The sequence below is a fragment of the Oryctolagus cuniculus genome, chromosome 9 (assembly GCF_051225735.1).
Source record: "Oryctolagus cuniculus isolate XC-2025 breed Fujian yellow rabbit chromosome 9, ASM5122573v1, whole genome shotgun sequence".
Lineage (NCBI taxonomy): Eukaryota > Metazoa > Chordata > Mammalia > Lagomorpha > Leporidae > Oryctolagus > Oryctolagus cuniculus.
Genome location: NC_142875.1, coordinates 117,038,527 through 117,057,283, shown reverse-complemented (window position 1 = coordinate 117,057,283; position 18,757 = coordinate 117,038,527). Strand labels below are relative to the sequence as shown.

The 18,757-nt window shown below is 44.4% G+C and overlaps 1 protein-coding gene across 25 annotated transcripts in view; it reads right to left on the bottom strand.

Annotated features, from left to right (window-relative positions):
* The window catches only part of PLEKHA5 (pleckstrin homology domain containing A5), a 262,716-nt gene extending 244,230 nt beyond the window's left edge, over window positions 1-18,486 (bottom strand). For 23 of the 25 annotated variants that reach the window (XM_051850800.2, XM_051850805.2, XM_051850810.3 and 20 more), the window contains exons 1-3: window positions 18,134-18,449; window positions 17,873-17,952; window positions 15,835-15,892 (exon numbers count right to left, since the gene is read on the bottom strand). In XM_051850800.2, the coding sequence (XP_051706760.2) occupies window positions 15,835-15,892; window positions 17,873-17,952; window positions 18,134-18,225 (230 nt within the window). In that variant the 5' untranslated portion in view covers window positions 18,226-18,449. Of the gene's footprint in view, window positions 1-11,316; window positions 11,451-15,834; window positions 15,893-17,872; window positions 17,953-18,133 lie in introns of all 25 variants that reach the window. The other 2 variants (XM_089303897.1, XM_089303894.1) reach the window with 2 other exon arrangements.
* Between the last annotated feature and the right edge of the window lie 271 nt (window positions 18,487-18,757).

Here is an 18,757-nt window from a genome sequence, read left to right as displayed (position 1 = left end):
TATGTTTCTTCACTCATGTTTTTGAGGAATTGAAGCCATAATTGTGAAATATTTTAATTTTGGGGTCTTCTTCTGCAATGAGGTTCAAATAGTAGCCTAGATAGAAACTATTAACACAGAAAGAATTGAGAACCTTACTAAAGGATTTTATTTCTCCTACTAGTAATACGCCCTGTTACCAACTTAGAGCTTCTTTTTGCATCCCTGCTAAGTATCACCAGCTGGATAAAACATCACTCCCAGGAATAAAGGAGGGGTGATTTGCTATTGCAAAAATCCAAATCATTAGGTCAGTGTTCAAAGGATCTGGGAGTCTTCTGTATAAGAATAAAGCAAGTAGTTTATTTTCTGGTCCTCTTTTCATTCTTTTCTGATACTCATAAATTTCCCAGTTTGAATGATTTCTAAGAAATTCATTTATCTTACCAAATTCACAAAGGAATTGTTTTTTGCCCAATCTTCTACCTCCTCCAAGAGTTCAATAGATGTTTTAACGTAGATATAATAAGTATAATAAGCATACATGCTACCTCCCCTTCCCATTGATCTCGGTTAGCATAAAAGATTTATTGACTTGAACTGGACTAGGCCTGTCCTGATTTCTACCCTGTGGGGTTGTTCTGAGAATCAAATGAGAGGGAAGAAGAGGAGAGGGTTCGGAAGGAATGTGACCCTGCTTGGCCCATCGCCCACGGCTCTTAGTCCCAGCCTACTCAAGCCACTACTGGTCATGGGCTCTGTCTGCACCAGCCGGCAGGGAATGCCTCAAAGCATCTAATTTCCAACACCTCTGCAGAGCCTGGGCATTCATTCACACACTGAAAACATCTCAAGCCTACATATTTAAACAGTTGCAATCTCAATTTTTGTATTCCCTTTCATTAATGATGAGAGGTTCAGTTCTTTTCTTTCCCCACCTTCCTTCTTTACTGATAATAATCATTTATCCCACAGTTATATTCATTCATTTTAGAAAAATTATTAAAATTTTTTTCAAATATCAGCAACACTTATATTCAAATCACCTTTCATAGTCTCTCCTTGGGTACACAATAACACACGCCAACTTCAGTCCTACCCACCTACAAAAGTTTCGCTAATGTTACAATACTTTGAATTCTTCACTCCTAGACAGTATTTTCAAGCTCTCTCCTGCCTCTTATTCACAGCTCTGCACAAGTTACTTTCCTCTTCCTTTAAACAAAGCTCTCCTTAGTATAACTGTCTGGGTATTTCACAAAGACACTGATTTCTAACTCCTAAATTACAAGACTTTCTTAACTAGGGAATATGGTTTTGAAAACCAAATACATATATTATTAAATTACAATTAAAAAGCCAAATAAGAGGAGCCAGTGCTGCGACGTAGCAGGTAGAAAGGCTGCCTGCACTGCCAGCAACTCATATGGGCGCCAGTTCAAGACTCGGCTGTCCCACTTCTGATCCAGCTCTCTGGTGTGGCCTGAGAAAAGCAGATGGCTCAAGTGCTTGGGTCCCTGCACCCACATGGGAGACCTGCAAGAAGCTCCTGGCTCCTGGTTTCGGATTGGCCCAGCTCTGGCCATTGTGGCTATTTGGGGAGTGAATCAGTAGATGGAAGATCTCTCTCTCTGCCTTTCAAAAAAAATAAATCTTAAAAAAAAAAAAAAAAGCCAAATAAGGAATCAGACATTTGGCCTGGCAGTTAAGATGTTGGTTGGAAAGCCTCACTCTCATAAAACTTAATCCGAGCATTTAGTTGTACTACAAGTAACTGGATTGTGTGAGGTGGCTAAAAAGGTTAACAATTAAGCTTCTTTTTTCACTTGCTTTAGTAAGTGAAGCTATTTATTTATTTATTTGGGCTTGTTATATATGTAAAACCATGCTGTACATTATTTTGCTTAAGTTGTTCTAAAAAAATTTTCCCCCATCTGTCCAATCCAGAGCACTTATTGCAAATGTGAATAAGTGGGGACACTAATAGGCCCTCACATACTGCAAGTTGGCAACATAAATTGCTACAAATTTTTTAGAAGGAAATTTGGCAAAATGTTAACTAATGAACCTTAAAAAAAAACTCCTATTCTTTCCCAATATTTCTACTTCTAGACATCCATACAACAATGCTCACATAAAAATTTTTCTCATAGCAGGAAGTTGGAAACAACATAGTGATTTAAAATAGAGGAATGATAATGTTTTCATAGAATATATAATAGTTATTAAAAATCTTCTATTGACGCCGGCACACCGGGTTCTAGTCCCGGTTGCCCCTCTTCCAGGTCAGCTCTCTGCTGTGGCCCGGGAAAGCAATGGAGGATGGCCCAAGTGCTTGGGCCCTGAACCTGCATGGTAGACCATGCGAAGCACCTGGTTCCTGGCTTTGGATCAGCGCGGTGCGCCGGCCGCAGCGGCCATTGGAGGGTGAACCAATGGTAAAGGAAGACCTTTCTCCCTGTCTCTCTCTCTCTCACTGTCCACTCTGCCTGTCAAAAAAAAAAATCTTCTATTGAGTAAATATATTGTGTTACGAGAACACACAACATAAGTTTAGGGAAAATGGGATCTGACATAGTAGCAGCATAAAGATCCTAATCTTTAAAATATATATGCATATAATGACACACACACACAGTATGCACATAAGCGAAGCAGAAATTCTCTCTACATGTGGACTGCGGGCGATTTTTATTTTCTTTGTCTTTATACTAAACTGTTTTTCAAATGTTCTATGATCAAAATATATTACTTCTATAATAAGAAAAATACACATTATAAAACAGATTGCAAGAGGAGTAAACTGACTAAACATACACTCATTATGTTTTGAAATGATTTGAATCATTCTCTGATTTTTTTTTGTTCACTTTTTAAAAATGCCATGCCATCATCATAAGAAAAAAAAGAAAACAAGCACTGGTGAGGATGTGCAAAAAAGAGGACCTCGGCACACAGCTTGGAGGGATGTAAACTGGTATGGCCATCATGAGAAAAAGTACAGAGCTCCTGGATAAATGAAAAATGTGACTGCCATATGAACCAGCTAGCCCGTGCCTTGCCCCCAAACAAAATGAAATTCACACCCTGCAGAGCTAGCTGTGCTCCCATTTTCCCTGCAGCATTATTAAAAACACGCAAGACATGAAAACGACCTGAGTGTCCACTAAAGGATGAATGGATAAAGCAAGTGGGATGCCCTGGGAGGCAGCAGGTGACGCCTGTACTAGCCGAGTCCCAGCCTTCCATGTGGGAGACTTGGATGGAGTTCCTGGCTCTCAGCTTCTGCCCGGTCCAGCATTCAAGGACGGAACCAGCGGATGAAAGTTCTTTATCTGTCTCTCAAATCAGTAAGAAATATTTTGTTTTATTAATTTTTTTAAAGATTTATTTATTTATTTGAAAGTCAGAGTTACACACAGAAAAATATTTTAATGTAATGGAATACTATTCAGCTTTTAAAAGGGAGATCCTGTCTTTTGTGACAATAAGAATGAATCTGGCAGACATTACAAGTAAAATGAGCTAGACACAGAAAGGAAAATACTGTAAAATCACTTACACATGGAAACTTTTATTTAAAAAGTCGAATACATGGAGAGTAGAAGGGGGTATCACAGAGGTCAACAGTTCAAGGTAGCAGCAGGACCTGTTAAATCCAAGGAGCTGATACACTCGTGCAGCAGCAGGTCTACAGCTGATGATACTGTATGGTAGGCTGCAACTTAGTTGACAGTAGATTTTAGGTGCTCTCACCACAAAACACGAGGGAGTAATGATGTGAAATGTTGGGTATGTTAGTTGGCTTGACTGTAATAACTATTTCCTTATGCATACACTTATTGAAACATTGTGTTTTATGTTGTAAATATGTACAATAAAAATCAATATTAGAACAAATCTATATTCAGCGATAGAACAGCTTTCTCAGAATAAATAAAGTATTAAGAGATTAATTTTCAACAGAGAAAAAAGTTTATACTAAATTTAACATGTTACTTTCACTGTATCATTTCTTTCTACTGTGCAGTGAGCAAGGAATTCCTCATTTCTTTTCAAAATTTTGTCATACTGCCCTATTTTACTGAGTGCAAGTTTTAGGTTGAACAGTTTTATAAGACTTAATAAAGGGGCTGGTGCTGTGGCATAGTGGGTAAAGTCACTGCCTGCAGTGCCCGTATCCTATATGGGCACTCACTTGAGTCCCGGCTGTGCCACTTCTGATCCAGCTCTCTACCATGGCCTGGGAAAGCAGTGGAAGATGGTCCAAGTCTTTGGGCCCCTGCGCCTGTGTGGGAGACCCAGAAGAATCTCCAGGCTCCTGGCTTTGGATTGGCCCAACCCTGGCTGCCGAGGTCATTTGGGGAGTGAATCAGCAAATGGAAGACCTCTCTCTTTCTCTGCCTTTCAAATAAATAATCTTTAAGAAAAAAGACGATAAAATTAGTATTGTATACACCTTCAATCAACTTCAGCAGAGGCTGCTGGAATTAACTCAATATGAAGACCAAAACTATTTTCACCTCAAAGGCAAGTCTCCTCTTAGATCATGTCTATCAAAGAAATAGTATGTGTAAAAAATCCAAGGCATTTGGAAAGGAGATGAAAAACAAAAACCCACCTATACAGATCATATATAGCCAGCAAGCTGTGCCACTGTACTAAAGCCCTGGCACCACTCCTGTAACTGGAAGCATCCGAAGGAAACCCTGGCCTTACCACAGATGATTCTCCATCTATCACAGTGAGACTCCACCAGAAGTTTCCCTTCTCAGAAGTTCACAGTGCTCAGGTTCACTGTCCTCCTGGTCTTTAGGCATCTCGCATCACATTTCCAGGGAGGAGCAGCAGAGAACAGATCTTTCAGGCTTTCGCACTCTGCTGCCCTGTGCTGACTTGGGCTTTGCTGATCACATGCCCCAGAGAGCTTGCCAGGATCAGTATCTTGGCTCCAGCTAAGAACAATGGCTCAAGACTAGTAAGCCAGTCTGCTCCAGCAATGGACGCGTGACCCAAGGTGGACAAAGTCCTTGTCCACCAGTAAGATTTTTAGATTCAGAACTAGAACAGGAATCTTATCTTTTGGGCTAAAAAGCTAAAAGACTGTGATTTGAGGGCTGTGGGCAACTATTTTTCTGGTTAAGTGGAAAGAAGCTTTCTGCAGCAAAAAAGGAAAGGTGGGTGAGGAAGGGCCCCACAGACAGAATCCACTGGTGTCACCGCCGAAACTGTAGTGAGAAAAATCACTTTGTCCTTTTCGCTTACATGAGTTGGCTTCGCGTCACTGGCACTTGCAGTGGTAAAGGTCCTGACCAGCAGACAGGTGTGAAGGCAAAAACACTCCGCAAGGTGCACACGTAGATAAAACAATCTCGTTTATCTGATGATCTGTTCCAGGTCTTCTTCATTGCCGTCACGAGCCACCACTGGGAATGCAGAGATGATTTCGAGACTGCCTCTGCATTCCTAGGGCTAACTGTCCAACCTGGTGCTTCCTGGGGCTAACTGTCCACCCTGGTGCTTCCTGGGGCTAACTGTCCAGGTACCCAGTGCTTCCAAAGCTCCTGGCCTCTACAGAGAGCAACTCCCACGTGGTCCGTGAGCTCCCAGGTGGCTGAGAAACGTCTGTCCCCTGGTTCCCATGAGGACCACTTTCTGTTTCTCCCAGGTTTCTATGGGCCCCACTGATTTCAGTGTTTTTAAGATTGGGTCTATGCTGGTTTTTACCCACATTATTCATGATGGCACAAACCTCATTATCTCCTTGTGTTCCTGGATCCTCAGTAATTAATTCAGCTCAAGGTTGAACCACGATCTGGTTGAAAAGCCCATAGGAGCATTTGGGGCATGGAAAGCCAAGACACTGTTGCAAAAAAATTATCTACACGAAGGATCTGAGTGGGATCCCAGTGGAAAGAAGGGGCCATCAAAGAGGGATGGACTTTTCTCTAGGGGAGGGGGACTTCCACTTTGCTTATGGCCCTGTCTCAATACTGACGGAGTTTATGGACTCAAGGGACTTCCATGGCCTTGGTGGCTCATGACAGGAGCCTTGGGTCATCATGGACATCATAAATAAAGAGTGTCGATTGTTAAGTCAACAACAGGAGTTACTGTGCACTTGCTCCACATGTCAGAACTCTGTCCTCAATGAGCTGTACTATGAGAATTGACAGTATAACTTGTCTTCAAACAGTGCTTTATACTTTGTGTGTCTGTGTGGGTGCAAACTACTGAAGTGTTTACTTAGTATAGAGTTGACCTTCTGCATATAAAGATAATTGAAAATGAATCTTAGTGAAGAATGGATGAGAGAGGGAGTAGGAGGTGGGACAGTTTGGGGGTGGGAGGGCGGGTATGGGGGGAAAACTACTATATTCCAAAAGTTGTACCTATAAAATTTATATTTATTAAATAGAAGCTTTCTAAAAAAAAAAGGGTTGAACCATGGATATTTTTAAATGGAAATACGATGGTCAGTAGCAAGGTGTGAAGGCCAGTTAACTCTCATGAGGACTCACAGGCTGCTGCATTCTCTAATTTTTCATGGGTCAGGCTTCACAGTCAGGCCTCTGAGCAGCTCCCATCTGTCTCACATCAGTCTTGGGAAACAGCTGATTTATTAATTCATATTGAGATGGATCACATCACATGAAAAGAATATTTAAATTTCACAATATGAGAGTAGGGTCCACGTCTGTTTTGTTCATAAAGCCTCAAGTGCCTGGCATACAGTAAGTACTCAAGAAGAATTTGTTGAAAGAGTATTTGGAGGAATGTGAATTTCCCAGCTTGGATCTCTAGATAGGCAGGTGATCACCTAAGTGGCTGAGGTGGGTTTTTCGGGAGAAGGGAGTTGGAATTGTTAGGTTTGCTTGTTGGTGAGGGAGGAATAGAAGATAATGTTGGGGGTCCTTTGTGAAGGCCAAATTTAGTCACCTAAAATATTCTATGTCCTCTTGAGAAGTAGCCAACAAGCCAAGTCACCACTAACATGTTTACCTAAGGCCCCCCAATCCCGCACTCCCTTATGCTGGGCAAGCAGACCATCATTCTTGTAGCCACTCAGACACAAAAGCTTTGGGTAGTTTCTGACCTCTTCCTCTGTGTCAATCTCCTTGCTCAGCAAGATTCCAAAGGCCTGTCAACTCCTCTTTAATATCTGTGATCCATGGCCTCCTTACTTTCCATTCCTTCTGTCACCAACATAATTTAAGCAACTAACTCCCAGATAATGGCAACAGCCTTAGTACTGGTCTTCTGACCCCAGGTTTGCCTCATCTAATCCATGCTGCCTAAAAGCTTCCTTTTATGTTATTAACATTATACCAAAAAAAAAAAAAAAATACACAATGACTTGCCTAGCAAATAAAAATCCCACGCTGGCATGAGAAGCCCAGATAAGTGCAGCTCCAAGCCGCGTCACTAACAAGTCTTTACACCTCTCATCATCCTAGCTTCTTCTCACTCACATCGTTACAGCAAAGTAGTCATCACTCCTGACTGAACACATCATATGAGCTCCCACTTCCATGAATTTGTCCTACTAGTCGTTTATATCAACCCATCTGAGTCACATCCATGGCCCCAGGTCTGGTTCAACTCCCACATTTTCCTTCAAGCCTTTCCACAACAGCCCACCTAAATCACTTCTTCCTCCTCTGAGTTCTTATGACACCAACTGACAGACAACTGGCACCACTTCTTCTTACCATTAACTCTTAACTTACACACACACACACACACACACACACACACACAGAACTTCTCAAAAAGGTCACAGAAGAGGAGCACCTGTCAACAGAGAGAAAGCCTTTCAGAGCACAAGGGTAGGTAGGCAGAGGCATGTGTATCAGGCTCATCTCTGGGGCCTCTGACTCTTCCAGGCCCTGTTGCCTCTTCCTCCTCTACGCTTCCTCCCCTTCCTCAACAGATACCAGCTCTGAATCTGAAAAGAGACAAAGGACCTACCCACATTAGGTGGGGGACAGGCAATCCAAAAGTGTTCTCAAAATCCAACAACTTGGGTGGTGAGACTCACCAGAGAAGAGAGCTTCCATCCACTGGTTCACTCCCCAAAATGGCTCCAACAGCCAGGGCTCGGCCAGGCTGAAGCCAGGAGCCAGAGAACTCCACCCAGGTCTCCCACATGGGCAACAGTGGCCCAAAGACTTGGGCCACCTTCCTCTGACTTCCCAGGAATATTATCAGGGGGGCAGATCCAAGAGGGAGCAGCCAGGACTCAAACAGGTGATATGATGTAAGATGCGGGCCTCAGAAGCTGCAGGCTACCCTGATGGCCCACAATGTCGGCCCCACCCTTGTCCTAACTTAAGTAACTCCTTAGAAGACTAGGAGCCTGCGGCATGGTCACAGATAACCACTAATTTAGAGGGTGACCAGATTCCAGGCATGCAGCTACCAGGGAACCATGATGAGGGGATACTGAGCAGGCCTGGTCCTGCACATTGGTCCTGGGGCTGAGAGAAGTGGAATTCTGAGTCCATAGCAAAGCTCACTGTGCCTGCAAGTCCTGGGACCCCAACCCTGAACCGCTAAACGCATTTTATGGTTCTGATAGTTATTAATGCTAACTTTCCTATCAGTCACGGCATGTTGTCTGTGCTTTTCCTTGATGAAGAATCAGTTTAAAATTACATGTTTGCAGGGCTGGCGCAGTGGCATAGCAGGGAAAGTCTTTGTATGGCGCTGGCTCCCCATATTGGTGCCGGTTCTAGTCCTGGCTACTCCACTTCTGATCCAGCTCTCTGTTATGGCCTAGAAAAGCAGCAGAAGATGGCCCAAGTGCTTGGGCTCCTGCACCAGCATGGGAGACCCAAAAGAGCCTCCTGGCTTCAGGCGTTGGATTAGCCCAGCTCTGGCCATTGCAGCCATTTGGGGAGTGAACCAGCAGATGGAAGACATCTCTCTCTTTCTCTTTCTCTCTCTCTCTCTGCCTCTGCTTCTCTGTAGCTCTGTCTTTAAAATAAATAAATAAATCTTTTAAAAAAGGACACTGTTGGGACCTGCCAAGAGTCTAGGGGGGATGGTGGTTAAACCAGCTTTGGTCTGTGAGTTGGTCAGTACTAACCTAATTACAAAGCTTGTTTTATGAAATAGTGCACTTCTAGTCCCAAACAACTGACTTAAAGAGGGACATGTATTGTAGAACCTGCTTATGATCCCTACAGATACAGACACAGAGAAAGTCTAGAGAGACCATGATCTGAATCGTAGTAGTAAACTGAAGCTGTATGACCTAGGTCCTTATCTCTGTGAGCCTCAGTTTCATTTAAAAAGAGAGAAAGAAGAAAATAAATAGGTAACAAAAAGGCCATTAAGAGGATTATATGAGTTGAGTGCTATGCAGGAGTGCCTAGCACTAAGTCAGACCATGTTCCCCACACCATCTCCACATTTTAACATGCTGTATGTTTTTCTCTCTATAATAAACTCTCTGAAGTTTGAAACCAGAATTTCTAGCTGTGCTGGATGAATTAGAAGAGCTTTATATATGTAAGAAAATACATATTACAGACTAAAACTCTTCTTTCATGATTATGTAAAAGAAATATCATGTCCATGAGTTGTTCTAAAGCAATGTATTACTCTACTAATCAATTCTGGTTATAGGGACCGACGCTGTGGTATAGTAGGCTAAGCCTCTGCCTGTGGAACCGGCACTCCATATGGGTGCTGGTTTGTGTTCTGGCTGTTCCTCTTCCGATTCAGCTGCCTGCTTGATGGCCCACGTGCTTTGGCCCCTGCACCCAAGTGGGAGACTGGAAGAAGCTCCTGGCTCCTGGTTTCAGATCAGCCCAGCTCTGGCGTTGCGGCTATTTGGGGAGTGAATCAGCAGATGGAAGACCTTTCTGAGTCTCTCCCTGTCTCTCTCTGTAACTCTGCCTCTCAAATAAATAAATAAAAATTTTTAAAAATTCAATTATAACGTTAGAGTACAAAATAATTTTAAAATATCAAATACACAGTTCATGGATTCTAATATTCTATGGAAGTACATTAGACTGCCCATCTTCATTCATATTTCAAATTGTAGCATCTATGAAGAAATGTTTTTTCTCCCTCACAATCTTAAATGACTTTCCCACTAGGAGTTTGGAATTCTCAGTTTATATTCAATGCAACTGCCTCAGATATTGAAAGGAAGACTCATTAGCCACAAACACTGCTCTGTCTGCATTCTCTGAGAGGAAGTTCAATAATCAGGATTTAAAATTTAAGAATAAGGCAGGATAAAAATACTCGTATAACCTCACAAAATTTGCATGCTATTTTACTACTATGCAAGCGTTGTTTTGATCCTCAATCCTGCATAAGACAAGACAATGATCTTTAAATAATCAGAACAAAGTTTCTCACCATTCAGAGAGTACTCTTTAAGATCTACTTGGCACTTTAATTTAACCATCTTAAAGCTTTGATGCACAAAGGAACAGTCAATGACACATCCATTTTAAACTACCATGACCTGTCATTATAGACTCATTAAGGAAAGTTTTGAAGGTGTAAGCAAAAAGCTTCATAACTCAAATGTGTCAGATTATCTTCTGTACTTTATGGGCCACGTTGTTTAATTTCTAGTAAGAATATGACACATTCAAAGCTACATTTCATAAATTATAAATCTGCTGATTGCTTTCAGCATTCTTCCTATGGATAAATAGCATGACTTCAGTTTTAAAAAGCAATATGGGGGCCAGCACTGTGGTGCAGTAGGCTAAGCCTCTACCTGTAGTGCTGGCATCCCATACAGGCACTGGTTCATGTCCTGGCTGCTCCCCTTCTGATCCGGCTCTCTGCTATGGTCTGGGAAAGCAGTAGAAGACAGCCCAAGCCCTTGGGCCCCTGCACCTGGAAGAAGAGACTGGCTCCTGGCTTCAGATTGGTGCAGCTCCGGCCATTGCGGCCAAGTGGGAAGTGAACCAGCGGATGGAAGACTGACCTCTCTCCCTCTTACTTTTTCTCTCTCTCTCTGTAACTCTGACTTTCAGGCAAAATAAAAAAATCTTTAAAAAAAAAAGTCAAACTCAATCTCTGTGTATTTACATACATATACACCTCTAAATAATCTAGAAGCTAACTAGTTTAAGGTACACTGAAAAATTACTTTAGAAAAAATTTAAAATATTTAACATTTATCTTTAGGATCAATAGAGATAAATTACCATTATTTCTGGTCAGATGGATATAAAGTAAATACATTTTCTGGATTACAGATTTTGTTACCTAATTGTAAACTTGTATTTAAAAAAATCGATTTCAGAAAGTACATCAATTGGGGCAGGCACTATTTGAGTGCCGAGGATCAAGTCCCACCTCTGCTTCTGCTCCAACTTCCTGCTAACAGGCCTGGGAGGGAACAGCTGACAATTCAAGCAGCTGAGTCCCTGCAACACTTGTGGGAGATCCAGATGGGGTTCCTGGTTCCCAGGCTCAGATGTGGCAGATATCTGGAGAATGAACCAGTGGTTAGAAGATCTCTCTTTGTCCCTCCCTGTCATTCAGCCTTTCAAATAAGTAAATAAATAAACTTTTTAAAAAGTGTGTAAATTGACTATCCAACACAAATCTATACAACTCTAACTCTGACCAAGTCCTTTGCTGACATTAGCAAGATTACCTGTTTCCACAGGACTCCGCGGGAAGACACGTATACAAACACTTTACAAGGAAATAAGCATAGAAAGCAGCAACAAACACAGGAAACACGACTCTGGGACTATGCACTTCACACTTAGCTACACAAAGCTTAAATAGAGAATACGAGTTCAGAAGGATAGGAAAGGTAAATAGTGCAAAATTCAAGAACAGTACAAAATTCAAAGAAATTCACAAGTGAGAAAGAATTTAGAAGTCACATTTTCTGGCTAGGCTAATCCAAAGATGTGAAGACTGAACTCCAAAGTCATGAAGTTCAACACTAGACTGCAGTTAAGAGTATGTTCTCTTCCTCCACCTACTGAGAGAATAACTGTCAATACCAAAATATTCTCCAAAGGTAAAATATTTTTTTAAAAATTCTATTTATTTATTTATTTATTTATTGACAGGCAGAGTTAGACAGTGAGAGAGAGAGACAGAGAGAAAGGTCTTCCTTCCGTTGGTTCAGCCCCCAAATGGCCACTATGGCTGGCGCTGCGCCGATCCGGAGCCAGGAGCCAGGTGCTTCCTCCTGGTCTCCCATGCGGGTACAGGGCCCAAGCACTTGGGCCATCCTCCACTGCCTTCCCGGGCCACAGCAGAGAGCTGGACTGGAAGAGGAGCAACCGGGACAGAATCCGGCGCCCCAACCAGGACTAGAACCTGGGGTGCCAGCGTCGCAGGCGGAGGATTAGCCAAGTGAGGTGCAGCCAACCTGCCGCTGTGAACAAGCAGCATTCCTTCAGGAGAGGAGTAACGGGAGACGTAAATGTACTTGGGAGCCAAAGCAGAAACAACTCAAGCTCTGCAGGTCTCCCTCTGGCTACAGGAGCCTCCAGAGCACAGGACTAAGACAGCTAGAAGGATCATATATATATATATGTATATGTATATATATATTTTAGTTTGTTGACCATTTTAATTTCTTCTTCTTCTTCTTCTTTTAAAACAAAAGAATTGAAAGGCAGAGTTACAAAGAGAGAGGGACAGAGAGAGATCTTCCATCTGCTGGTTTACTCCCCAAATGACCATACTGTATGGGGCCAGGCAAAAGCCGGAACACCGCAATCCCACCTCGGTACCCTACAAGGGTGGCAGGCGCCCCAGCACTTGGAACATCACGTACTGCTTTCCCAGGAGCATTATCATCTATCACCTGCTTCTCTGATGAGATCAATAATCTTTCCTCATCTAAGAAAGCAACAAGAAATGAAAGCATATATCCACCAACACTTATCACTTGCCTACTGCAGACTCCTAAGCTTTTCTACTCTTGCCTGAATTCTAAATATAGTTCATGGTCCTGCTGTTTCTCACTGTGCTGTCTTTGCAGAGGATAAATTCCAAAGGCATGGTTCTGTTGTACTTTGTGGTGTGACAGTGGAAATGGTAACTCCCCTGACTATTTCCATAATTAAATGGAGATTCAGATTTGAGAATACATGAGAAAACATTCTGGACATTGCGAAGTATAAGATAAAAGTAGTGCGGGGCCAATGCTGTGGTGTAGTGTCTTAAGCCAAAATCCCATATGGGCACCGGCTCAAGTCCTGGCTGCTCCTCTTCCCATCCAGCTCTCTGATATGGCCTGGTAAAGCAGAGGAAGATGGCCCACGTGCATGGGCCCCAGCACCCACGTGGGAGACCTGGAGGAAGCTCCTGGCTCCTGGCTTTGGATAGGATCAGCTCGGGCCATTGCGGCCAATTGGGGAGTGAACCAGCGGATGGAAGATCTTTTCTCTGCCTCTTCCTCTGTCTGTAACTCTACTTCTCAAATAAATAAATAAAATCTTTAAAAAAAAAGATATCTTTAAAAAAAGATAAAAGTAGTGCCCCTATTACTGAAATGATAAAGCATCCCTAATTTAATAATACAAGTAAGTCAAAGGTTTCCAGGAAATTATAGCCTGCATTTGAGATTTATCTTATCTTAAAAGAACTCAGTTTCAGACTAAAAACTCAGAGAGGAAGAGCTGTCCTACTCAGCATTCATTAAGTCATATATTTGTTAATGGTTAATTTACTTGAAAGAAGTTTATTATGCTCAAGGTCACAAATTACTTTCATAATAAAAATTATTTATTGTTACTTCTGGACACAAATATTGTCCAGATGATTAAGACCCGCTAGCTTTAAAATATCTTCAAAGTTAAATTACTATAGCTTTCTGAATACTTCCTAATTTTCTTGAGAAACTTAGGCACAACCCTCAAGTAAGATTCTAAGTAGGGGACAGCACTGTGGTACAGTAGGTTAAAGCCCCAGCCTGCAGTGCTGGCATCCCATATAGGCGCCGTTTCAAGTCCCAGCTGCTCCACTTCCAATCTATCTCTCTGCTATGGCCTGGGAAAGAAGTGGAAGATGGCCCAAGCTTTTGGGCACTGTACCCACACGAAAGACCTGGAAGAAGCTCCTGGCTCCTGGCTTCTGGCTTCAGATCAGCACAGCTCTGGCCATTGTGGCCATTTGGGGAATGAACCAGCGAATGGAAGACCTCTCTCTCTCTCTCTCTCTCTCCCTCTTCTTCTCTGTAACTCCACCTTCCAAATAAATAAATTTAAAAAAAGATGTTTATAAGATTCTAATTTAAGTCAACATAAAATAAAATCCAATCAAAATGGTAAGACAAAAGCAAACTCAGACTTTCTAACAGTTCAGCTCCAAATTAAAGCATACACATTTAGCTCACATAGAATAACATTCTGTACTGCCAAATAAACAGTCATCTGAAAATGTACACATTCACAGAAATTAACATATTACTGAGAACTTAAGCTACCCACCCCTATTCTTATAAGTTAGTCTTCATGGACAGTAGCTGAAATTACACCAAATAAATGAACTCATAAAAAAACTCTTTATTCAGAATATGAATACTATGTCCAGAAATAGAAAGCATCCTTTTTCATGGCAATACAAACTCATTTGGTCACTTTAATGAAAATAACCCGGTGACTGAACCTTACTCCTCTTGTTAGGACATCCAGTAACAAACAGAGCAATCACCCAACAAAAGATTTAATAAAAAAAATCCAGAGAAGAACCATAGCATAAAAAATCTCTGCCCCTATATCTTCTGCACTGTGTATTTCTATATTGAAAAAGCAAGCACCCCTAACATCTCTTGGCATTTTATATAAATATTCTTCTAAAAACTTAAAGAACCATATAGTCATTGCAATTTAGTGAAAGAATGCCATCTTCCTAAAAATCTCATTTAGTAAAAATAACTTATTAGGCCAGATGAAATAAAGGTACATTTAGTCAGCTATGTGCTATTATTTAAAAAAAAAAAGTCTGAGTCAAATCCTATACTAAGCATTTTCTTTCAAGACCCACTTCCTTAATATTCAACAAATAATTTTAAACAACAAAAACAAAGCTCTTAAGTAAACAGATTTTAATATAAAACAAAGATTAAAACCAACTTTATCATTCCTCTAGGGGATTAAAATTTTTCCCACATAATTTTGATGCCCAGGACTATATCCATCTCCAAGCACTACCAACTTAAATTTGAATGGAAATTAGTTCCACATTATATAGAATTGGTTTTAAGGCTGGAATTGATTGGTCACCTCTCAAGCTCTACTGAAAGCCTTTTACACATATTCAAACAAACTGAATCAAAATCAAAAGTGTTCCAAAATATGCTTGTGAAACAGTCAGCATTTAATTCCATTTGTTTTTACTCCTGCTCTGTCATCGTTCATCAGGCTGTACCTAGCTTTACGTCACTTTTGTTACTGATTAACAGCTCTGGTCAAAATACACAAGAACAGAATTCAATGAAAAGGAAAAAATCAGATGGCGACGCAATGCAAAGATAGTTTTTTGTTTGATATTTCTTAGCACAGATAATCAAGGACTAAAACTTTTATGTACCACAGTTACATAAAAGACTAGAGTGTTCTATTACCCAAGAATACACAGAGAAGCACCAAAACATCTCATTGTAGCCATGAACAATCTCTTTCCCAAGTCAATAAATCAGTGAAAATCCAAGAAAATAATAAAACCAAGAATGCCATTTTTTTCTCCCCAAATTCCAATACTATATAAAATATAGATCCAGTCACCATTATTGGATAAATGTTACAAAATCATGATCACATCTGGATATACAATTCTTCATCTGAAGATGAATCACAGCATTCAAATTACCAAGGAAAAAGGCAAAATCAAAAAACTCACTTTATATAGTATCTGGCACCTTCAAAAGTATATGCTTCTTCCCAGCCAGTAGGCAAATCTAAAAAACACATACATATTACCATTAATATTTCTTAAACGGGATAGACAAATGTTTTATTTTCATAATGTATTTGCATTTAAGAAGGTATGTGAATTTAAAAAGTATTAGATTGGCAATAAAATTAATGGTAGACATAACATCATGGTTGGAAAAATGGCAATTCAGATTTCAAGCCACCAGGAAAGCATCAGCAACATCAGAGATTATGTGATGTGACAAACACTTGGCACGATCGAGATGGAGAGTCATGGCACCCAAAAACATAAAGGCCAGCCTTCTAACATCAGGTAAAATACCCATCACTGGCTGGCAAAAATCCAGACCGGGCTAACAGGCAGCACCCCTTAGATAACTGCCTTTATTTAAGACCCTATTTTTCACCTGCATAAATGAATTCATCCAAGAAGTGTCACCAATGAGAAAAACTTCCTATGGACTTAATTAGTGCAAAGGAATCTGACCCCAATACTTCCACGTGTGTGTTTCTGAACACCTTAAGAGACATGAAGCCTCAAGTAATAAACTCAGGAATGATGCGGGCGAACGCAGCTCCTTCCGTGCTACATATTACTTTGCAATGACAAGTGGGTAGGATTTAGTCATAATACCTCTCAGAAATAAAAAAGCCATTGCTGTGTGTACAAAACCACAGGGTCCAAGCGAAGTAAACCAAACCGGGGGAAAAATTAATGTAAAAATCACATAGAAGAATAACATTTTTCCAGTGATGTGAATGCTATCAAATCCATGGGGGTTAATTAGGTCACATTGACATACAGCACGCAACCTATATAAGCAGGAAATGATTCCACAGGGTTATTAGGGTGAGCGATCTACACGTCATACTGTCTTGTGTGACCTAAGTTTCTGACTGTCCAAAATACACCCAAAAGGTACAGCAAAGGCAAGGAGGGTTAATTAAGAGAGGCAGGAAGGTGCTATTAGTCAGAAATGCCCTAAAATCGCAACCTCCTCATGCTGGCTACACCAGCCTTTCTGCAAATCGGGTGAGACATCAGTCACTTCGCTGAACTCCAGCGCGGAACAGCAAAGGCAGGCACAGAGAGAAAAGTAGCCGGGAGGGCAGCTCGCTCTGCAAGACCGCTGGGCCCCGGCTCGCCTTCGACCCCGACCGCCCGGGCGCCTCTTCGCAGGGGCCGGCCAGGCAGCGAACACATGTTCCATTTCAGAGACAAACAAGTTCCGCGAATGTAAACAAAGACTGACAAAAGAAAGCCAGACCGGCCGGGGAACTGCAGAGCGCCCAACTCCTCGGAGGGAGCCCTCACGCCCGCCTGCCACCCAAGCAGCCCCAGGGGCGCGCGTTCCTGCCCCGCGCCGAGCCCCGCCAACGAGGGCCCGCCCGGACGCCCACCCCGCGGGCCGCCCCCTCGCACGCCCACCGCCTCCTGGCGGCCGCGGCAGCCGCCGGGGACTTTCAATCCGATCCCCAGCAAGCGCGGCTGCGAACGCCTCCTCCCTCCCGCGTCCCTCGAGCCGCCCCCTGTCACCAGCAGGACCGCGGCCCCCCAAGTCCTCTCCTCCACCACCCACCCACCCACCCAGGAGAAAGGAGGAGAAGGCAGCTGCGCGGTGGGAGGCGGTGGGCTCGCTGCCCCGGCGGCCGGGCGGCGGGGGTCCCGGGTGCAGGGGGCAGCGGGTGAGGACTTCCCACAGGCGGCCGCGGGGCAGGAGCGCGGCTCACGAGGAACACTCGTGATTCCGGGCACGGGGGGAGACGGCCACCCGAGACCCCTCAGGGTGTCCGGAGGAGAAAGAGGGCGCCCGGCCACTCCGGAGGAAGTGCCCCCGGCAGCCCCGCGCTACCTGCGGCCGCCCCCGCCCGGCCTCCGCCCCACCTCGCCGCCGCGCGGCGCCGCGGCTCGGGGCAGGTTGCCGGGAGCCGGGCGGCCCGGGCTCTGCCGCCTCCTCCCGGCGAAGCCCAACTCCGCTCGGGCCCGGCCGGGTCGGCGTTACCTGTGCTCTGCCGCCGGTGTCCGGTGACCACGGCCTCGCCGGTGACCGGGTGCAGCCAGGTGGTGCTTTTGGCCTCCTCGCTGCAGGGTGGGGGGAGAGAAGCGCCGGAGACCGAGCGTGAATCGGGGGGTACGCGAGCGAGCCGAGGGGGCTGCGGGGGGCACAGACCCCGGCTCCCGCGCCCCGCTCACGCCAGCCGCCCGCCCGCCCGCCCTCCCTGCCGTCCCCTCAGGGCCCCCCGCGCCGACCCCGGCTCTTTACTTGATGAAGAAGACTCGGCCGCCCCTGGTGATCCCGTAAGTCCAGGACCGGGGCAGGGAGCAGATCCACTCCAGGTTCAGATCCGCCGCCATGTCTGATCCCCAGCCGCCGCCGCCGCCGCCGCCGCCTTCTCCTGCTGCCGCCGCGGCTGGCGAGGGAGGAGGGAGCGAGCAAACGAGCGGAGGGAGCGCGGAGCGAGCGCGGCCGGAGCGCGCCTCCCCGGCCCGGCGCGCCCCCGCGCGCGCCCTACCCCCTCGGGCGCCGCCCGCCCCGCCGCCCGGGCTGGGTCCGGCCCGCGTCGCCGCCCCTCCGCATCCTCCGCGACCGCCCCGGCCCGCCGCCCCGCCGCGCGCTCGGGGGGCTGGGCGAGCGGCGCCGCGCCCCTCCCGCGCCGCCGCCCCCGCGCTCCGGCCCGGGGTTCCGGGATCGATAAAGACGCGTCGTGCCCCCGGGGCTTTGCCCGCGGCTTCGCAGCCCGCGGGGCGCGACTGGCGGGGAGCGGAAAGATCCCCGCAGCCCCCCCGCCTCGAGTTGCTCGCTCGGTCTTTTAGAACAACAAAACGCAGCCTCTGAGCTTTGTTTTAGAAGAGCTGTTGGGCATCGTTTGGAAAGGGAAAGCTGTTT